The sequence below is a fragment of the Monodon monoceros genome, unplaced genomic scaffold, assembly GCF_005190385.1.
Source record: "Monodon monoceros isolate NGI ecotype Baffin Bay Population unplaced genomic scaffold, NGI_Narwhal_1 Super_Scaffold_7, whole genome shotgun sequence".
Taxonomy (NCBI): Eukaryota; Metazoa; Chordata; class Mammalia; order Artiodactyla; family Monodontidae; genus Monodon; species Monodon monoceros.
In genome coordinates, this window is record NW_021703784.1 from 60440197 (window position 1) to 60459309 (window position 19113).

General features: G+C 37.6%; 2 protein-coding genes across 2 annotated transcripts in view; one reads left to right on the forward strand and one right to left on the reverse strand.

The window, feature by feature from the left end:
• OVCH2 (ovochymase 2) overlaps positions 1-19113 on the reverse strand; it is an 83767-nt gene that overhangs the window by 14268 nt on the left and 50386 nt on the right. Inside the window, 4 exon segments of the mRNA XM_029207215.1 lie at positions 1447-1538; positions 3400-3509; positions 5618-5744; positions 14944-15014. Coding sequence (XP_029063048.1) covers positions 1447-1538; positions 3400-3509; positions 5618-5705 — 290 coding nt within the window. The 5' untranslated portion in view covers positions 5706-5744; positions 14944-15014.
• On the forward strand, positions 13964-15080 carry LOC114887571 (olfactory receptor 481-like). The gene is given in 3 exon segments (XM_029209375.1): positions 13964-13972; positions 14143-14416; positions 14419-15080. Coding segments are annotated over 3 exon segments (945 nt in total).

A 19113-nucleotide genomic window follows, 5' to 3' on the forward strand; every position in this document is an offset into this window, starting at 1 on the left:
ACGGGAGAGGCCACAACAGTAAGAGGCCTGTGTACCGAAAAAAAAAAAAAAAAAAAAAAAAGACATGGATAGATAATGTAGGTGTGAAGCTGATGAACAGAGAAAGTGAGAATGATTCCAAATGTAGAGGTTCCCAATGTGAGTGAGGGACTAGTAAAAAGTGGCCTCATATGGAGCCAATAATATGATAAATTGAATACCTTGCAGTGTTATTTGTTTAATGCCTAAGGGTGTATATACAGTATAATTCAGTGGTCTAAAGCTATATTCAGCTACCCCAGATGGCTGGCCTGGCCTCAATATCAGTGAGATCCTTTGGGAGTTTCTGGTGATTCCCATGAAGTATGCTGCTTTAATGTCAGAGATCTAATGCATAATGCATACCATGAAAGACGTAATAGCACCGTAACTCTGATGTTCCAGAGGGTATGCACACTCAGGGCTTTGGGACTGATTAGAGCAATGGGAAGTGGGGATCTTCCCCTACTTCCTTTATGTTTGTAATTTAGAGATCTAGCATGACACGGGAAACACCATTCTATTCCTCTTCTACCCGCAGCAAAGTTATCTGAAAGGAACTTGATAGGATGCATTGAGGTGGATTAAGAGCTTTGCGCTTGCCATCTCTGGGGATCTAGAAGAGATGATTTTATACAAAATTGGAAAAGACATCATTTTCTCTTGGTATATTTCCCTGGCTCTTGGCTATATTAAATACCAAACCTAATACATAGCAACTCTCTAGCCTAACCACCTGCCACATTGCAGTGAAATTATCAGTTGACTCTTTTTTAGACTATCAACTCTCGGGGGGCAGGAATCATATCTTAGTCATCTTTGCATCTTTGATACCCACTAGTGTCCAGCACTGAGTAAATATCCAGGAGATGTTTGTGGAGAAAGAGGGCAAATAGGGGGATATATAATCTTCATTGCAGCTTTATGAATCTCAAGAGCACTGGCAACAGTAGAACATTTGGAGCATACAAGAAAATGGATAAGAGACGGAAATTGTTAGAGTGAAGTTCAGAGAGGCAGGGTCAATAGGAAAGAAGACACAGGAGCCTTCTTCGTGTTTTACTGTCCTCCCTTTGTTTTCTTTTATCCATTTATTAAGATGCATAATGAACTGGATGCTTTTTTTTTCACTGAAATTTAAGAAAACTAGGAGAGAACTTTCAGAACTCTATCTTTGGGATGCTTTTTTTCTCACTTGGATATTATTCTTTATTAACTTCTAGCCCATTTTAAATAAGGAATGAATGTTTTCTACCAAGTTGTGTACCCTCGGACAATGACCTTGAGCCCTATCTGTATTATGCAATTAACATGTTCTCCCCTAAGGCATACATCACACCATTCCATATTTTAATAGAGTTATTGCTGCTGATTCCCAGGGAGAAGAAGGGTAATCTGACCTTCATCAATGGGCTGGGCTTTCCATACCTGTTTGCAACACAGTGAGCAGCTGTGATCACCCACTCTGCAGAGATGATGGTCCCACCACAGACATGCTTCTGCCTTCGTTTCAAAGACACCTGAATTGCAAAGACCTTAAATAGGAGTAAGTTAATGCCCTGGGATCCCCCCAAACCTGGAGACTGAGCATATTCTGAAAAAGAGACCGAGATATCTTACTCATAAATACCAGAAATCATGGACTGTGAAGTGGTAAACCAATCACACTATAGCTCAGAAAGAAGAGCAATGCTGGAACCAGAATATTCCTACTGCTGGCCCACAGGAGAGGTAGTTAACTTGAGATGACTGGCTATAAGGTTTTAGGAAGTTGGTAATAAAAATTGTGGGTATTTATTTATTTACATGATAATGTTTACCATCTGTTACTCTAACAATATGAATCATATCTGTGAATGAAGAGAAAGAAAAAGAAGCATAAGATACAGAACAGACCAGATGGAGAAGTTTGGGATAAAGACAAGGTGAGGGCTAAGGGAGTCTTCCAAAGTCTTTCCAATTCCTCTAAGCCTCTTAGAGAAAGAGTCTGGATTTACAGCTGTCTTATAGTTTTTAACTATGTGACCTCTACAACTGCTTCAAGCTTATTTTTAATCTGTCTCTACAACAGATTTTCTATCTTTGGCTTGTCCTGTTCATGATGTTTGGCTTGACTCCAACACGACTTATAGGGTACAAGCAAATACTTTTAATTCCACTGTTTAAATTAGAAAAGAAGCAATTTATTAGAACTGTCTCCTTTTTGAACAAAAATTATTCAATGAGCAATTGAAAACAAAATTAATACAGAGAAAAGGCTAAGAAGAGAATAAAGCACAAGTAAGTAAAAGTCAATGAGTCATCCCTGACTATGATTTGAATATGGACTTCTGAATTGACTGGCCAACCAACTGACCAAGTAAGAATTTGATCAATCAACTCTTCAAACCAGGTAATTAATTCATCAGTTAATCAAATGACAATGATTCAGCCATTCCATCATCTCACTGAACACAGACTCAGTCAACCAATCGTTACCAAATATCCACTGATCTAAAAGTTAATATGGGGCCTCCCTGGTGGCACAGTGGTTGAGACTCTGCCTGCCGATGCAGGGGACACGGGTTCGTGCCCGGTCCGGGAAGATCCCACATGCCGTGGAGCGGCTGGGCTCGTGAGCCATGGCCGCTGAGCCTGCATGTCCGGAGCCTGTGCTCCGCAACGGGAGAGGCCACAGCAGTGAGAGGTCCGCGTACCGCAAAAAAAAAAAAAGTTAATATGACTCACTGACTCAAGAGAAGTAAAAATAAAGAGCTATTGTTCTACCTACAAAATGAAGAGGCAAGAATGTAGCATGGCTCCCAGGGTAAAGAAAATTGGGAGACTTTCAAAGACGATAAATGCCATAGGCTAAGGGCAGAGGCACAAAGGCATTCTATGGCATAGGAGGAACAGGAAATTAGATTGAGACAGAATTCTTAGGACACTAACTACTACGGAGGCAGTACTCTTGATTATTCCTTGAAGGGTCCTATGGTATAGGTATGAATCTTACATCCCAAACATAAAGTAGACTGGCTACACCTTCCCTCATCATCTTTAACTGTAACAAGATAAGTATGTTTTAAATATATTTATTGAATCAGAAAATTATTTTTTAAATTATAAATTTGAAGTGGGGTTTTTGTATTAGGGACTGAAAGTTTGGGATGGCATTTCCAAATTCTGGAGCAAGCCAATAGCGCTTGTAACTATTCTGAACACACCTTTCTAGAAGTCAACTGATGGACATCAGGAGCGTCTTGGATCCTTGTACTAACTCATGAGATCTCTGGTGATGAACTAAGCAGAAGAGAGCATACTGATGAGCAGCATGGGTTCTGAGAGATCCAATCCTGAGACAGCTCATAATCCAACCACAGAAGGTTCCCTGAGACTCACCTGCCAAGGGTAGGAACCCTTTTCCACTTGTCTTCCCCCAACAATGCGACTGAAAATGTTAAGGTAATTCAAAGGCCGTGACTTAACCAGACTCTGCCCACAAGTGGGAGCTGGGGGAAAAAAGACAATAATTTAGTGATTAGATATCTCTTAGGACTGAGGGGTACAGGAAAGTCTTCTGAGCGAGAAATACTGTAAGACATGGAGCATGTGGCAATACTATAAAACGGCTTTAAGTTATTTGTGGAATTTGCTGTGATTTGAGGTACAAGGGATTGTTCCACTTTTTCACATAGGACGTGCATATCATGAAGAGATCTACTTTTCTGACATGAAGATTTAGGGCCTCAGAGGTAGATCTCCGCTGGGTTAGCACGAATACAGTCCCCTTTTGATACTGAGCCATCTGACCCCTTAGAGGCTCCCCACAGCACTCTGTGCTTCTGTGACATTTATCACATGCTGTTATGGTTATCTTTCAACCCCACCAGACTGTGAGCTCCTCAGAAATAGGAACTTAATCTTGAAATATCTGTATCTACAGTATCTAGTGCAGTTCCCGATTCATAGAAGTTGCTCAATTAATTGGTTGAATGGGTAATACTATAGTCTGCCTTAGACTGTAATTTTGTTTGCATCTTTTCCTCTGCTTGACCCAAGAGGCTAAGTCTGAGATCATGGTCAGTGGTGCCTGGCACACAGTCAAATATTGGATTTAATTTGCTATAAGAGTGGAAAGTATCACGTTGTTCAATGATAGTGGAGTAGAGGGAAGACAGTGTCCTGATTCACACACCGGAATGGTGTTAGGGTAGAAGGGTTGCTAGGTAATGCGAGAAAGAACTCTTTCCTTTTTGTGGAAAAGATCTTATCCTTGAAAAAGTTGCACTTACTTATTTATTCTCAATATTTGTTCTGCTTTTGTTTGTTTTGTTTGGTTTGGTTTTGACTCTTCAGCTAAGAGATGGGCTAGATTAAGATGCTGAAGACTGCCTGGTAATTTAAGGATGGTCCATGTTCTGTCCCTACTGCAGGTCCTTCTTTTCTACATGTCGTCTAGGAGGGCCTAGCATGCCCTGTCTCATAATCACCCCACTTCTTTACATAGTTGAATTCTCTAATCCCTATTCTTCAGCTTGGAGATCACTTCAACTGAGAACTCTTCCTTGATTTCCTCAAACTGTGTTAAGTGTTTCTCCCCTGTAGTTCCTCTCCCCTCTTATAGTTTCTGCCATGCAGTATTATGATAGTGAATTGTTTGTCTCCTTCATTGTACTATGAAGTACTTAAGGAAAAAAAAAAAAACCTATGTTTTATTCATCTCTGTATTTCCAAGGTTTAGCACATTCCTAGCATACAGTAGACACTTATAAAAGTTGGAAGGAAGAACAAATGATTTTTCTTGAAAATATATCCTTGAAAGCATAGCTATTTAGATTAATATGTTAAAATATACAAAATAACTTCTCATTTAAGCCCCATTCTCTGCCTGTGAATCAAGCACTATGACCCCCACATTACTGATGGGAAAATGAAGAATCAAAGAGATACACAGCTAATTAATGACAAGGCATGGATGTAACACTGTCTTTTGATTCTGAACCCAATACAGGTATAATATTGAATCAAAGCTTATTTTCTAGCTGTTTCTGTTGACTGAATCATAAATACCTTAGACACAAAATTTAGTATTTCCTGAACTAATTGAAGCAAAGATAGAAAACATGATAATTCTTGAGGCTAGTACAAATCTGACTGTGAAGAAGCCTGCCAAGAACTGTTCTCAGATTATGTTACTTGAGGAAAAAAAGACCATTTATATATATATAAATAATAGACTACAGGAAACATGCTTTGTATTTCCCAGCAATATAATTTTTTAAAAGATTACAAATGCTTCCAAATTTATGCTGATTTCCAGAATTTGCTCCATGAAAGGAGATGGGATTGTGGAATGTGTCCAAATAAGTGAACAATTCCAGTTCTCTCCAGATCAGTGCAACTTGTCCAAGTTGTATTCCATTAACGTTCTATTCAGTTTAATATGATGATTGCAGGAGAGAAATCCAAATTAATTACATGAAAACTAATTAGATCTCCAAAATATATTTGTCTCTCCTGTTCTCCCAAAGGAATATGGAGTGGAACTATGAGAGCCACTGCCAGCAAAGTTTATTTCTTCAGATAAAGGTAGTTACAGAGATCATTTGGAACTTACCTTTGGGGAGAGAGAGAGTTGCAGATTTACTCTGTTCCAAACAGATCATTCCAAGCAGTAAAATGAGCTCATTCTTGCTCATATGCATTTTGAAACTCAAGAGTTTTTCCCTGGAATTTTAGAGAGACTAAAGAGAACCAAAACAGAAAGCCTTGTGAGAGCAGCAATATACCAACTTAAAAGAAAGTTACTCATTAACCAAGACACGAGGCATTCAACCATGTCCGTATGATGTTTCTGAATGTGGTTTCTTGCAAAGATCTTTGCAAGATGTGGGGAGTCAACCACAGAAGCATAGCCTTGCTCAAGCAATAGTACATGTCCCATTACACCCACATCCATTCGTTGCTTCCCCCAGAGTCTATCTGGCTAGCCAAGTGGTTGGTGCCTAAGGCTTCCATTTGCAAACATTACTTGCTTCTTGTGACAGGTTTCCACTTTCTACAAGAGGATTGAATATCAAAGTTGTCCCTGTTGGCAAGGATAGGCTTTCCTACATGCTTGCAAACATCCCATCAGAATATGCTAAAACATTTATCTTTCTCTTGTTTTCCAAATGTAAATGGATGGTTATAGCCAGGTGTTAGAGGAAAGATAATTTGGTAGCACACTCGGGAACTCAATTTAGGATACCGTCCATTGAGGCATTTGTGAATCTACATTCTTTCACCATTTCTTTGTATTTCTGGAAGGCAAAAACTAAATCACTTTTGCTTCTAAACCTGGTAGATGATGTGGCATGGGGGAAGTGGCTCTGATTATATTCATCTTCGTTTTCCTTGGGTGAGTTTTGGGGACGTGGTCAGCGTGTAAGAAACACTTGTGGATTGGCCATTGCCATGTATGAGCACACCGGGACGTGAGTTTTCTTCTGTCACCTTTTACAAATTACCTGCCCAAAACAGCCATTGTCAAACCAGAAATCTCTTTCTTGTAGCAAATTTTGCCCTTCTACAAAATAAATCTATAAAAACATAACACATACAACTAATATACATGCAAAACAAATAAGTTTTAAAACCTAAAATTTGGTGAGAACTGCAAATTTAGGGAACAGCCAAGACTACAACCTTATGAAAAGAAGGACACGCAAACACCAATTGAGGATTTATCCACAAATATTCAGTAAGAAAATAATATCTTCAAAGTGCTGAGCAAAAATAACTATCAACTTAGAATTTTATGCCCAGCTAAGTGATCATCTAAGAATAAGAGTGAAATAAAGATATTTTTAGGAAAAGAAAACACTTGAAAGGATTTACTAACAGCATACCATTGCTAAGAGAGCCACTAATGCAGAAAGTACATCAGAAGACAGAAATTAAGTCCAGGAGGAAGGAGAGGGATATAAGAGGAAATGATGAATAAAGAAAAAATGGGTAAACTGTATGTAAATCTAATCAAGCATAAAGTAACAATAGTAATGACTAATTTGAGATTATATCGTGAAGGTGTCTAGTTGTCTATCCAATATATAGTCTCCCTTTTTTTTCTTGGAAACAGAACCCTGATTTTGTTGGGTTCTTCAAAGTGCCCAATTTAAAAACAAAACAAAACACATTTTCCAGCTTCCCTTGCATATGATGAGGCCCTGTTACTCAGTTCTTGTTGTTGATTTAGAGTTCATGGAATGTTCTATAAAAAGGTTAGATGGACTCAGCTGACATAAACATTTTGGCTCTGGACTTTTTCCCTTCCTCTTTCCTGAAAAATGAACAAAATGGTTAAAGCTGGAGCAACCATTCTGTAGCCCCAAAGCAAGAAGCACAAGGTAAAGATGGCTGAGTGGAAAGACAGAAGTCTAGGTACCTAATATTTTGTGGAGCTGCTGCATCAAATTTCTCATTATGTGCACAAATAAGCCACAGTTGTTAATTTTCAGTTTGCCTAATTATCGGTGACATCAAATGTATTTAACAGTAATTAGTGTTTATTTTTCCATGTATTGCAGTTTTGTATCCTTTGCTCATATTTCTACTTGGTTGGTTATCCTTTCACCTTTTTGTGATGGAAAACTTAAAATCTCTATAAAAGTAGAGAGAATAGTATAATTAACCTCCATGTACCTATCACTCTGCTTCAACAACAACCCACATTTGGCCCATTTTATTTCTTTTACAACTTTCTCACAACTCTATAATCTTATACATATTTTTGAAGTATAGTTAACTTACAATATTACATTAGCTTCAGATGTACAACATGGTGATTCAAAGTTTTTATAGATTATACTCCATTTAAAGTTGTTATAAAATATTGGCTATATTCTTTGTGCTGTACAATATATCCTTCCAGCTCATTTATTTTATACATAGTAGTTTGTACCCCTTAATCCCCTACTCTTATCCTGCCTCTACCCTTTTCCATCTCCTCACTCATAACCACTAGTTTATTCTCCATATCTGTACTCTGTTTCTGTTTTGTTATATTCATTCATCTTATTTTTTAGGTTCCACATATAGGTGATAACACACAGTATTTGTCTTTCTCTGTCTGACTTATTTCACTAAACATAGTATCCTCCAAGTCCATTCATGCTGTTGCAAATGGCAAAATTTCATTCTTTTTATGGCTGAGTAATATTCCATTGTGTGTGTATATGTATGTGTATGTATATGTGTGTGTGTGTGTGTGTATATATATATATATATATATATATATATGCCACAACTTCGATGGTTTCCTTTGCAGTTCAAAAGCTTTTTGGTTTACTTAGGTCCCCTTTATTTTTGCTTTGTTGCCTTTGCCTTAGGAGACAGATCCAAAAAATATTACTACAATATATGTAAAAGAGTGTTCTGCCTATGTTTTCTTCTAGTAGTTTTATGTTTTTTCAGTCTTACATTTAGGTCTTTAGTCCATTTGAGTTTATTTCTGTATATAGTGTGAGAAAATGTTCTAATTTCATTCTTTTACATGCAGCTGTCCAGTTTTTCCAGCATCATTTACTGAAGAGACTGTCTCTTCCCTGTATATAGTATTGCCTCCTTTGTTGTAGATTAATTGACCATAAGTGGCCATATTTCTGGGCTCTCTATTCTGTTCCATTGATCTATGTGTGTGTTTTGGTGCTGGCACCATACTGTTTTGATGACTGTAGCTTTGTAGTACAGTTTGAAATCAAGGAGCGTTGATACCTCCAGCTTTGTTGTTCTTTCTCAACATTGTTTTGGCTATCTGGGGGTTTTGTATTTCCGTACAAATTTTAGAACTATTTTCTCCCTAAATAGTTCTGTGAAAATGCCACTGACATTTTTATAGGGATTGCATTCAATCTGTATATTACCTTGGTAGTATGATCATTTTAAAAATAATAATTATTCTGGTCCATGAACAAGTTGTATCTTCCATCTGTATTGTCTTCAGTTTCTTGGTCAGTGTATTATAGTTTTTAGAGTACAGATCTTTTAACTCCTTAATTAGATTTCTTTCTAGTTTTATTTTATCCTTTCTGATGCAATGGTAAATGGGAATGTTCTCTTAATTTCTCTTTCTAATAGTTCATTGTTAGCATATAGAAATGAGACAGATTTCTGTATACTGATTTTGTGTCCAGCAACTTTACCAAATTCATTGATGAGATCTAGTAGTATTTTGGTTGTGTCTTTAGCATTTTCCATCTATAATCTTCTTTTGAAACAAATCCCAAGCATTATTTTATTTCATCTATAAACAATTCAGTATATCTCTCTTTTTTTTTTTTTTTTTGGCGGTACGCGGGCCTCTCACTGTTGTGGCCTCTCCTGTTGCGGAGCACAGGCTCTGGACGCGCAGGCTCAGCAGCCATGGCTCACGGGCCCAGCTGCTCCGCGGCATGTGGGATCCTCCTGGACCGGGGCACAAACCCGTGTCCCCTGCATCGGTAGGCGGACTCTCAACCACTGTACCACCAGGGAAGCCCAGTATATATCTCTTATATATAAGGACTCATTAAAAACATAGCCACAATAGCATCAGTAAATCAAAAAAATGATAATTCTTTAATATCAAATATTTGGTGTTTGAATTTTTCCAATTGTCTTACAATATATATTTTTTTTACAATTGCAGTGAGTTAAAATCTAAAGGTCTACCCATTTCATTCAGTTGCTCTATCTAATTGTTAAGCTATAGCTTCCTTTTCTCTTGTTTTTACAATTATTTTTGTTGAAGAAATTGGTTATTTAGTCCTACAGAATTTTCTACATTATGTGCTTCGCAGATTACATAGCTATTGCCTTTATGACCTCTGTGTGAACTGTGAACTGACAGGTACATCTAGATAGAGTCTTAATCAGATTGAGGTTAGATTTTTGGCAAGAAATTTTATAGTAGGGCTGTATATTTCCTATTGCATCATATCATGAGGCACATAATATCTGGCTGTCTTTTCTATGATTTTAAAATTAGTAAGTAGGTTCAGATTAATTCAGTATAAAGTCCTTCATATTTTTTTCATTTAATGACTTTAAACAGCTCTTGAAAATCATTGCCTAGATCCACTATTTCATTAGTGGTTAAAAAATGATGATATTGTAATTTTATCATTCCTTCTGTGTTTATCAACTAGAACTATTTTATAAAGGTTTTCCTTTCATCAATTATATAAGCACCTTAGAGTATATTTGATATTTGAAAACAAATCCTTGTTTTCTTTTCCCTCTATGAATCGTTTTGAAGAATAATGAGTTCATTTCCTGGCATCCTCCAAAGATGATCAACTAATATTTCTAGCATCATTGTGAAGTAATGTACATATTACAGTCTAAATAATCCCATAGAATATCATTCCACTAGGTATTCAAGAAAATCCCAATCTTTGTTTAAGTTTGGATAAATATGTTTTTATCCATATTTTCAATTATGGAATATAAGACTCAAATAGACTTTCATGGACTTTCCCAAGGCTACACAACTAGTAAATGCTGGAGTGCTGATTCACTTTTTTTTTTTTTTTAACATCTTTATTGGAGTATAATTGCTTTACAATGGTGTGTTAGTTTCTGCTTTATAACGAAGTGAATCAGCTATACATATAAATATATCACCATATCTCCTCCCTCTTGCATCTCCCTCCCTATCCCACCCCTCTAGGTGCTCACAACGTACTGAGCTGATCTCCCTGTGCTACGGGGCTACTTCCCACTAGCTATCAACTTTACATTTCATAGTGTATATATGTCCATGCTACTCTCTCACTTAGTCTCACCTTACCCTACCCCCTCCCCGTGTTCTCAAGTCCATTCTCTACGTCTGCATCTTTATTTCTGTCCTGCCCCTGGTTCTTTAGAACTATATAAAAAATATATATATATATTTTAGATTCCATATATATGTATTCGCATACAGTATTTGTTTTTCTCTTTCTGACTTACTTCACTCTGTATGACAGACTCTATGTCCATCCACCTCACTACAAATAACTCAATTTCGTTTCTTTTTATGGCCGAGTAATATTCCATTGTATATATGAGCCATAACTTCTTTATCCATTCATTTGTCGATGGACACTTAGGTTGCTTCCATGTCCTGGCTATTGTAAACAGAGTGGCAATGAACATTGTGGTACGTGACTCTTTTTGAATTATGGTTTTCTCAGGGTATATGCCCAGTAGTGGGACTGCTGGGCCGTATAATAGTTCTATTTTTAGTTGTTTAAGGAACCTCCATACTGTTCTCCATAGTGGCTGTATCAATTTACATTCCCACCAACAGTGCTAGAGGGTACCTTTTTCTCCACACCCTCTTCAGCATATATTGTTTGTACATTTTTTGATAATGGCTATTCTGTCAGGTGTGAGGTGATACCTCATTGTAGTTTTGATTTGCATTTCTCTAATGGGGTTTAGAGACCATTTCACTAATCAGACCATTTCACTAATGGGTCTGATTAGTGATGTTGAGCATCCTTTCATGTGCTTGTTGGAAATCTGTATGCCTTCTTTGGAGAAATGTCTATTTAGATCTTCCTCCAATTTTTGGATTGGGTTGTTTGTTTTTCTGATATTGAGTTGCATGAGCTGCTTGTAAATTTTGGAGATTAACCCTTTGTCAGTTGCTTCATTTGCAGATATTTTCTCCCGTTCTGAGGGCTGTCTTTTCATCTTGCTTTTGTTTTCCATCACTGTGCAAAAGCTTTTAAGTTACATTAGGTCCCATTTGTTTCTGTTTTTATTTCCATTTCTCTAGGAGGTGGGTCAAAAAGGATCTTGCTGTGATATATGTCATAAACTGTTCTTCCTATGTTTTCCTCTAAGAGTTTTATAGTGTCTGGCCTTACCTTTAGGTCTTTAATCCATTTTGAGTTTATTTTTGTGTATGGTGCTAGGGAGTGTTCTAATTTCATTCTTTTACATGTAGCTGTCCAGTTTTCCCAGCACCACTTATTGAAGAGACTGTCTTTTTTCCATTGTATATTCTTGCCTCCTTTATCAAAAATAAGGTGACCATATGTGTGTGGGTTTATCTCTGGGCTTTCTATCCTGTTCCATTGATCTATATTTCTGTTTTTGTGCCAGTACCATACTGTCTTGATTACTGTAGCTTTGTAGTATAGTCTGAAGTCAGGGAGCCTGATTCCTCCAGCTCCGCTTTTCTTTCTCAAGATTGCTTTGGCTATTCGGGGTCTTTTGTGTTTCCATACAAATTGTGAATTTTTTTGTACTAGTTATGTGAAAAATGCCACTGGTACTTTGATAGGGATTGCATTGAATCTGTAGATTGCTTTGGGTAGTAGAATCATTTTCACAATGTTGATTCTTCCAATCCAAGAACATGCTACATCTCTCCATCTGTCTGTATCATCTTTAATTTCTTTCATCAGTGTCTTATATTGTTCTGCATACAGGTCTTTTGTCTCCTTACGTAGGTTTATTCCTGGTATTTTATTCCTTTTGTTGCAATCGTCAATGGGAGTGTTTCCTTAATTTCTCTTTAATATTTTTCAGCATCAGTGTATAGGAATGCAAGAGATTTCTGTGCAGTAATTTTGTATTCTGCTACTTTACCAAATTCAATGATTAGCTCTAGTAGTTTTCTGGTAGCATCTTTAGGATTCTCTATGTATAGTATCATGTCATCTGCAAACAGTGACAGCTTTACTTCTTCTTTTCTGATTTGGATTCCTTTTATTTCTTTTTCTTCTGTGATTGCTGCGACTAAAACTTCCAAAACTATGTTGAACATAGTGGTGAGAGTGGGCAACCTAGTCTTGTTCCTGATCTTAGAGGAAATGGTTTCAGTTTTTCACCATTGAGAACAAAGTCGGCTGTAGGTTTGCCAGGTGTGGCCTTTATTATGTTGAGGTAAGTTCCCTCTATGCCTGCTTTCTGGAGGGTTTTTGGAATTTTGTCCAAAGCTTTTTCTGCATCTATTGAGATGATCGTATGGTTTTTCTCCTTCAGTTTGTTAATATGATGTATCACATTGATTGATTTACATATACTGAAGAATCCTTGCATTCCTGGGATAAACCCCACTTGATCATGGTGTATGATCCTTTTAATGTGCTGTTGGATTCTGTTTGCTAGTATTTTGTTGAGGATTTTTACATCTATGTTCATCAGTGATATTGGCCTGTAGTTTTCTTTCTTTGTGACATCTTTGTCTGGTTTTGGTATCAGAGTGATGGTGGCCTCGCAGAATGTGTTTGGGAGTGTTCCTCCCTCTGCTATATTTTAGAAGAGTTTGAGAAGGATACATGTTAGCTCTTCTCTAAATGTTTGATAGAATTCGCCTGTGAAGCCATCTGGTCCTAGGCTTTTGTTTGTTGGAAATTTTAATTTTTTATTTATTATTATTATTTTTTTTGTGTGTGGTACACGGGCCTCTCACTGCTGTGGCCTCTCCCGTTGTGGAGCATAGGCTCCGGACGCACAGGCTCAGCAGCCATGGCTCACACGCCCAGCCGCTCCGCGGCATGTGGGATCTTCCCAGACCGGGGCATGAACCTGTGTCCCCTGCACCGGCAGGCCGACTCTCAACCACTGCGCCACCAGGGAAGTCCCAGTTTTTGCATTTTTATGATTAAACGTACTCATTAATTTTTTGTTAGGTGAAAAGACTTCTTGATATTTTTTACATTTGTGTATTACTCTTTAGCTCTCATGTGGCTGGTATAATACACACATGTAGGCATTTTGTCAACATATTCTAATATATACCTTACTCATGTATGACTATGAAATATATTCTTTTGTTAGGTCTATACAGTACCTAAAGTATAATTAATAATACAATTGCTGTAAGTGTTCATTCAACAACCTGAATTGATCAAGTGATACAAACGTGAGTGCTGTGTTCTGATCTGAGTCATTGGTCCCTTTGTATCTCTGGCCTTAAGGTAATGGACATTAATATTCGCAAATCATGCATAATGTAAATACATTTGGAAACATTTTGTAAAGTGAAAGCATTAGACAACAGTGAGGTCGATGTTTTGATTTTCTGATAGGTTGGCTGGTAAAATAAATATATTAATTATGAGATCATTCAATTCATTTTAATATCCACTGGGTTTTATTTCAACAGGCATCATTCCAAATAAGATAGAGCTTGGAAACCACACAATGATGGCAGAATTCATTATTTTGGGATTAACAGAGAATCCTATACTTTGTTCCATCTTCTTTGTGGTTTTTCTTGGAATCTATGTTGCTACCATGTTGGGCAATACCAGCATAATCATGTTAATCCAAAGAAGCCCTCAGCTCCACACCCCAATGTACCTTTTCCTCAGCCATTTGGCCTCTGTGGACCTTGGGTGCTCCTCATCAGTCACACCTATTATGACTGTGAGTTCCCTAAAAGAAAGAACTACTATCCTGTCACTGGCTGCATAGCTCAGCTTGGCTCTGATGTTATCTCTGGAACGGCTGAGTGCTTCCTGTTGGCTGCCATGGCCTATGATCGTTATGTGGCCATCTGCTTCCCACTTCTCTACTCTACACACATGTCTCCCAGGGTCTGCATCATCTTACTGATTGCTTCCTATCTGGGAGGATGTGTGAATGCTTCATCATTTATCGGATGTTTATTGAGTCTGAGTTTCTGTGGACCAAATAAAATCAACCATTTCTTCTGTGACCTGCCACCACTAGTGAAGCTTTCTTGTACCCATGTTTATGTTGCTGAAATATCTCCTGCCATCTCAGCTGGGTCAATCACTGTAATCACACTGTTCACCAAAACAGTTTCATATCTGGACATCCTCCACTCAATCCTGAAGATACACTCTACAGAGGGAAGGCACAAGTCCTTCTCTACTTGCACTTCCCACCTCACTGCAGTTACTTTGTTTTATGGGACAGTCACATTTGTTTACATCATACCGAAGTCGAGCCACTCACCTGAACATATTAAAGTGGTGTCTGTCTTCTACACAGTGGTGATCCTCATGTTGAACCCTCTGATCTACAGTCTGAGGAACAAAGAGGTGAAAGAGGCCATGAGAAAATTGATAGCTAGAATACATCAGTCATTTTGAAATGAATACAATGTGAATCCAGAAACTAGAAAACAATAATTTCAGGAACATATGTGATGGGCGTTTATGTTGTCCATTAGTCTTATTTTATGTGAAGAACTATCTTAAATATAAAATACCTGAATGTCGATTAATGCCAACTTTAATTTATAATTTTCTAGAGTCACAAAGTATAGCATTTTCACAGAAATCTGCTGGGTTCAAATTAAGTGTGTATATTTCAGGATGAAGCTACCTGGAGAAACATAGTTTCACTTTTTCCTCTCCTCTGTTCATTATTTAGGGAGTCTGATTAGAGGGTGTTTTCTTTTTCTTCTGTTAAATTATACATTTAAAAAAATATCACCTTGTAAATTAACATCTCAGAAGGTATCATGAACTCAATTGGAAATGCAATTGATGGTGGTGTTGACAGGCCAGGTTACTTTCTGTGGAAGACTTGGTGTCTCTTATACAGGGTTATCATTATCTTTGGAAATAGTGATGCTGGGATCTAGAAAAGTTTCATTCCCACCTAATGTAAGCCAGACCAAAATAATTCCACAGTATTGCCACCAGGAGACTAGATCCATATAACAAAGAAGGAACTCTGAAGGCTTAGCCTTTGAGAGTTCCCTTAAGTTTTTCCTACTACTCAAAGGTTTGTTTGCAAAGGTTGGCTTGCAAAGGTTTGTCTTTGAACCTTTGCAGACAAGCCTTTGAGTAGCAGGAAAAACTACTGGGGAGTGGTGGTGCGGAGGGGGCTGAGGCACAGTGGAGCTCTCTTTCAGCAAGCTAGCTGGTACTTCCAGGGCATAAAATTACAGATTAAGACGCTTAGGTTGATGCAGGCATGAAATATGCATGCCATCCTTCTTTGTAATATCTCTCAAGAAGGTGTTTATTGCTACCACTTCTGTCACTGCCTTATTCTAGGTGTGTAGCATAAGCCCTGACAGTTGGTTTTATTTGTTTGTTTGTTTGTTTGGTTTCATAAGGCAAGTGTCAGATTTAAGCTTTAGTGACTAAGGCAGCCACTTCAGATATTTTGAATAAACATTGCCAGCCACACAACTAAAGAACCAGGATGATCCCCACCCCCAAGCTCCTTAGATAGCTGATCATTTGGACTACTTGTATTTTCTCTTCACTTGCTTTAAATTCCTGCTCTTATGTTTCAAAGTCACCAATAAAGAGTGAGCCCGTCAAACCCTAGGCTCCCATTCTCTACCCCAATAAAAGCAGAACCCTAAGATCTCTCTCACTCTATCCCATGACCCTGTGTGACGCCAGGTGTGCTACATGATTTCCAGGACTTGTAAGTAACAAGCTTTGTCTCTTTCAAAGTTTCCTGATGGTTATTGCTGAAGGCATCTTGCAATAAGAACCACAAGGTCGTCACAGAGCACCGAGCTGAGCTCCCTGTGCTATACAGCAGGTTCTCACTAGCTATACATTTTACACTTTAACATATTTATGTCAAACCTAATCTCCCAATTCGTGATGACCTAGATGGGTGGGGTGGGAAGGATGGGAGGGAGGTCCAAGAGGGAGGGGATATAGGTATACATATAGCTGATTCACTTCATTGTACAGCAGAAACTAACACAACATTTTAAAGCAATTTTACTCCAAAAAAAAAAAAAAAAAAAAAAAAAGAACCACAAGGGCCAGTCCAACCACAAGGGTCAGGGATATGAAGACAATCTATGGAAAGAGCTGGCTTAAAGGAGTCCCAGTAACTCAGCACTTTGGTAGACAAAAAGTTATGTATCCACAGTTGTTAAAAAGGATAACATCAGGACTTCCCCTGTGGCACACTGGTGAAGACTCCATGCTCCCAATGCAGGGGGCCCGGGTTCAATCCCTGGTCAGGGAACTAGATCCCACATGCATGCTGCAACTAGGAGCCCACTTGCCGTAACTAAGGAGTCAGCGAGCTGCGACTAAGGAGCCCTAGAGCCGTGACTAAGGAGCCCACCTGCTGCAAAAAGACCCAGCACAACCGAGTAAATAAATAAACATTTTTTTAAAAAAAAGGATATCACCATAAAATCCAGGGATAGACAAAATTTTTCACAAACAAGTACGCAGTGTTCACTCTCATCTCCCTGGGCCTCTTATGTTAAGCATTTAAAAAATATATATATTTATCAGCTATTTGTATGTCCTTTTTTGTATAATGTATCGTCAGGTCTTTTACCAATTTTATTCTCAGATTGAACTTTTGTTATTTATTTGTTCTTATAATCTGTCTACAAATCCTTTTGTCAGATTTATACATAAAAGGTATACCCTTATTTTGAAGTATGCCTTGTCACTCTCTTAGCTGTATGTTTTGATGAACAAAATTTTTAATTTTAATGGTCTAATTTATCAATATTTTCTTTAATGTTTAATGTTTTAGTGACAAGTTCAAGAAATCTTTGCCTAATCCAAGGTCATAAAGATAGTCTCTCATGTTATCTTCTAGAGGCTTTATACTTCTGAAACTAAGCATTGAACAGCAATTTTAGATTTTTTTCTTTCATCTATGAATGCAATAACATCTATTTGCTGTGAGGCTGTGTGGGACTATATGATTTCTCTTTTATTATCAGCTCCTCCTCTGTTGCTACTTTAGGTAACACCCTTGGAGCATAAGGGAAGGGAATTTTGGGGTGAAATGATTTGTCTTTGCATTTGGCTTTCTTCTAAATTTCTATCTGTCCAGACAGTTTACACTGTCACCCAAGCATTGGCTGATGCCTTCTCATCCCTTCAAATTGTCTTTCTATGACAGACAAGACTATGCACTTGTCCTTAGGTGTGCAACCTGCTCACCTATATGGATGTCAGTTCATCAGGTGTTTTTTTGTTGTTTTTTTTTTTGCGGTACATGGGCCTCTCACTGCTGTGGCCTCTCCCATTGCAGAGCACAGGCTCCGGACGCGCAGGCTAAGTGGCCATGGCTCACGGGCCCAGCCGCTCCACAGCATGTGGGATCTTCCCGGACCGGGGCACGAACCCGCGTCCCCTGCATCAGCAGGTGGACTCTCAACCACTGTGCCACCAGGGAAGCCCCATCATTAAGGCTTTCTTGAATCCTCTACTGGTTCATCGAATACATGGGTATGATTTTCATTTCATCAAGGTTTATCTTGTTACCATATGATCAAATGTTTTTCACATCTTTGTACATCCTAATTCAGAGATGCAAGTACAACTTTGACTGATTTATGAATACTAAATCAATCTAGAATTCCTGGAATAAACCCAACTTTGGTTGCTTTTTTATCCATTTTATTATCGTTGGATTTGATTTGCTAATACTTGGTTTAGGATGCTTGCATCTATGTTCATGAGAGAATTTGGCCTATCATTTTCCATTCTTGAAATGAAATTTTCAGGTGGGGATATCAAAATATAAAAATGATTTGGAAAGGGTTTCTTTGTTCTCTATTCTCAAAAGAACTTTTACAGGATAAGTGATATTTATTCCTGTAATATTTGTAAGACTTCAATGCTGAAGCCATCTGGGCTTTCCATTTTTGTGGAAAAGTTTTTCACTGTAAGGCTCATTTTCATTAATGAATACAGAAATATGTAGTTTCTCAGTTTATTTCTTTGTCATTTTTGTTAAGATATTCTTCAAATTAGTTTTCCGATTCCTTTATATTTTAAAATTATATCTTATTTTTATTTTCTGTAAGATTTGTAATGTTGCTCCCTTTTCATCCCAATATTGTATTTTCTATATATATTAATAAATCTTGCTAGTGGTTTATCAATTTTATTAGCATTTTCAAAGGATGAACTTCTGATTTGTGCCTTTCTGTATTGTACATTAATTTTCTATTTCATAAATTTATATTCATCTTTATTATTTTATTCTTTACTTCTTTGGGTTTAATTTAAAGTTCTTTATTTAAATACTTGAGAAGGCTTGAGAAAGACATTTTCATAATTTTCAGTCTTTTTTTGCAATATAGCATTTATGGTTATAAATTTCCTTATAGTTGTTGTTTTAGTGGTGTCCAGTAAGATTTAACGTGTTGTATTTTAGTTATCTAAC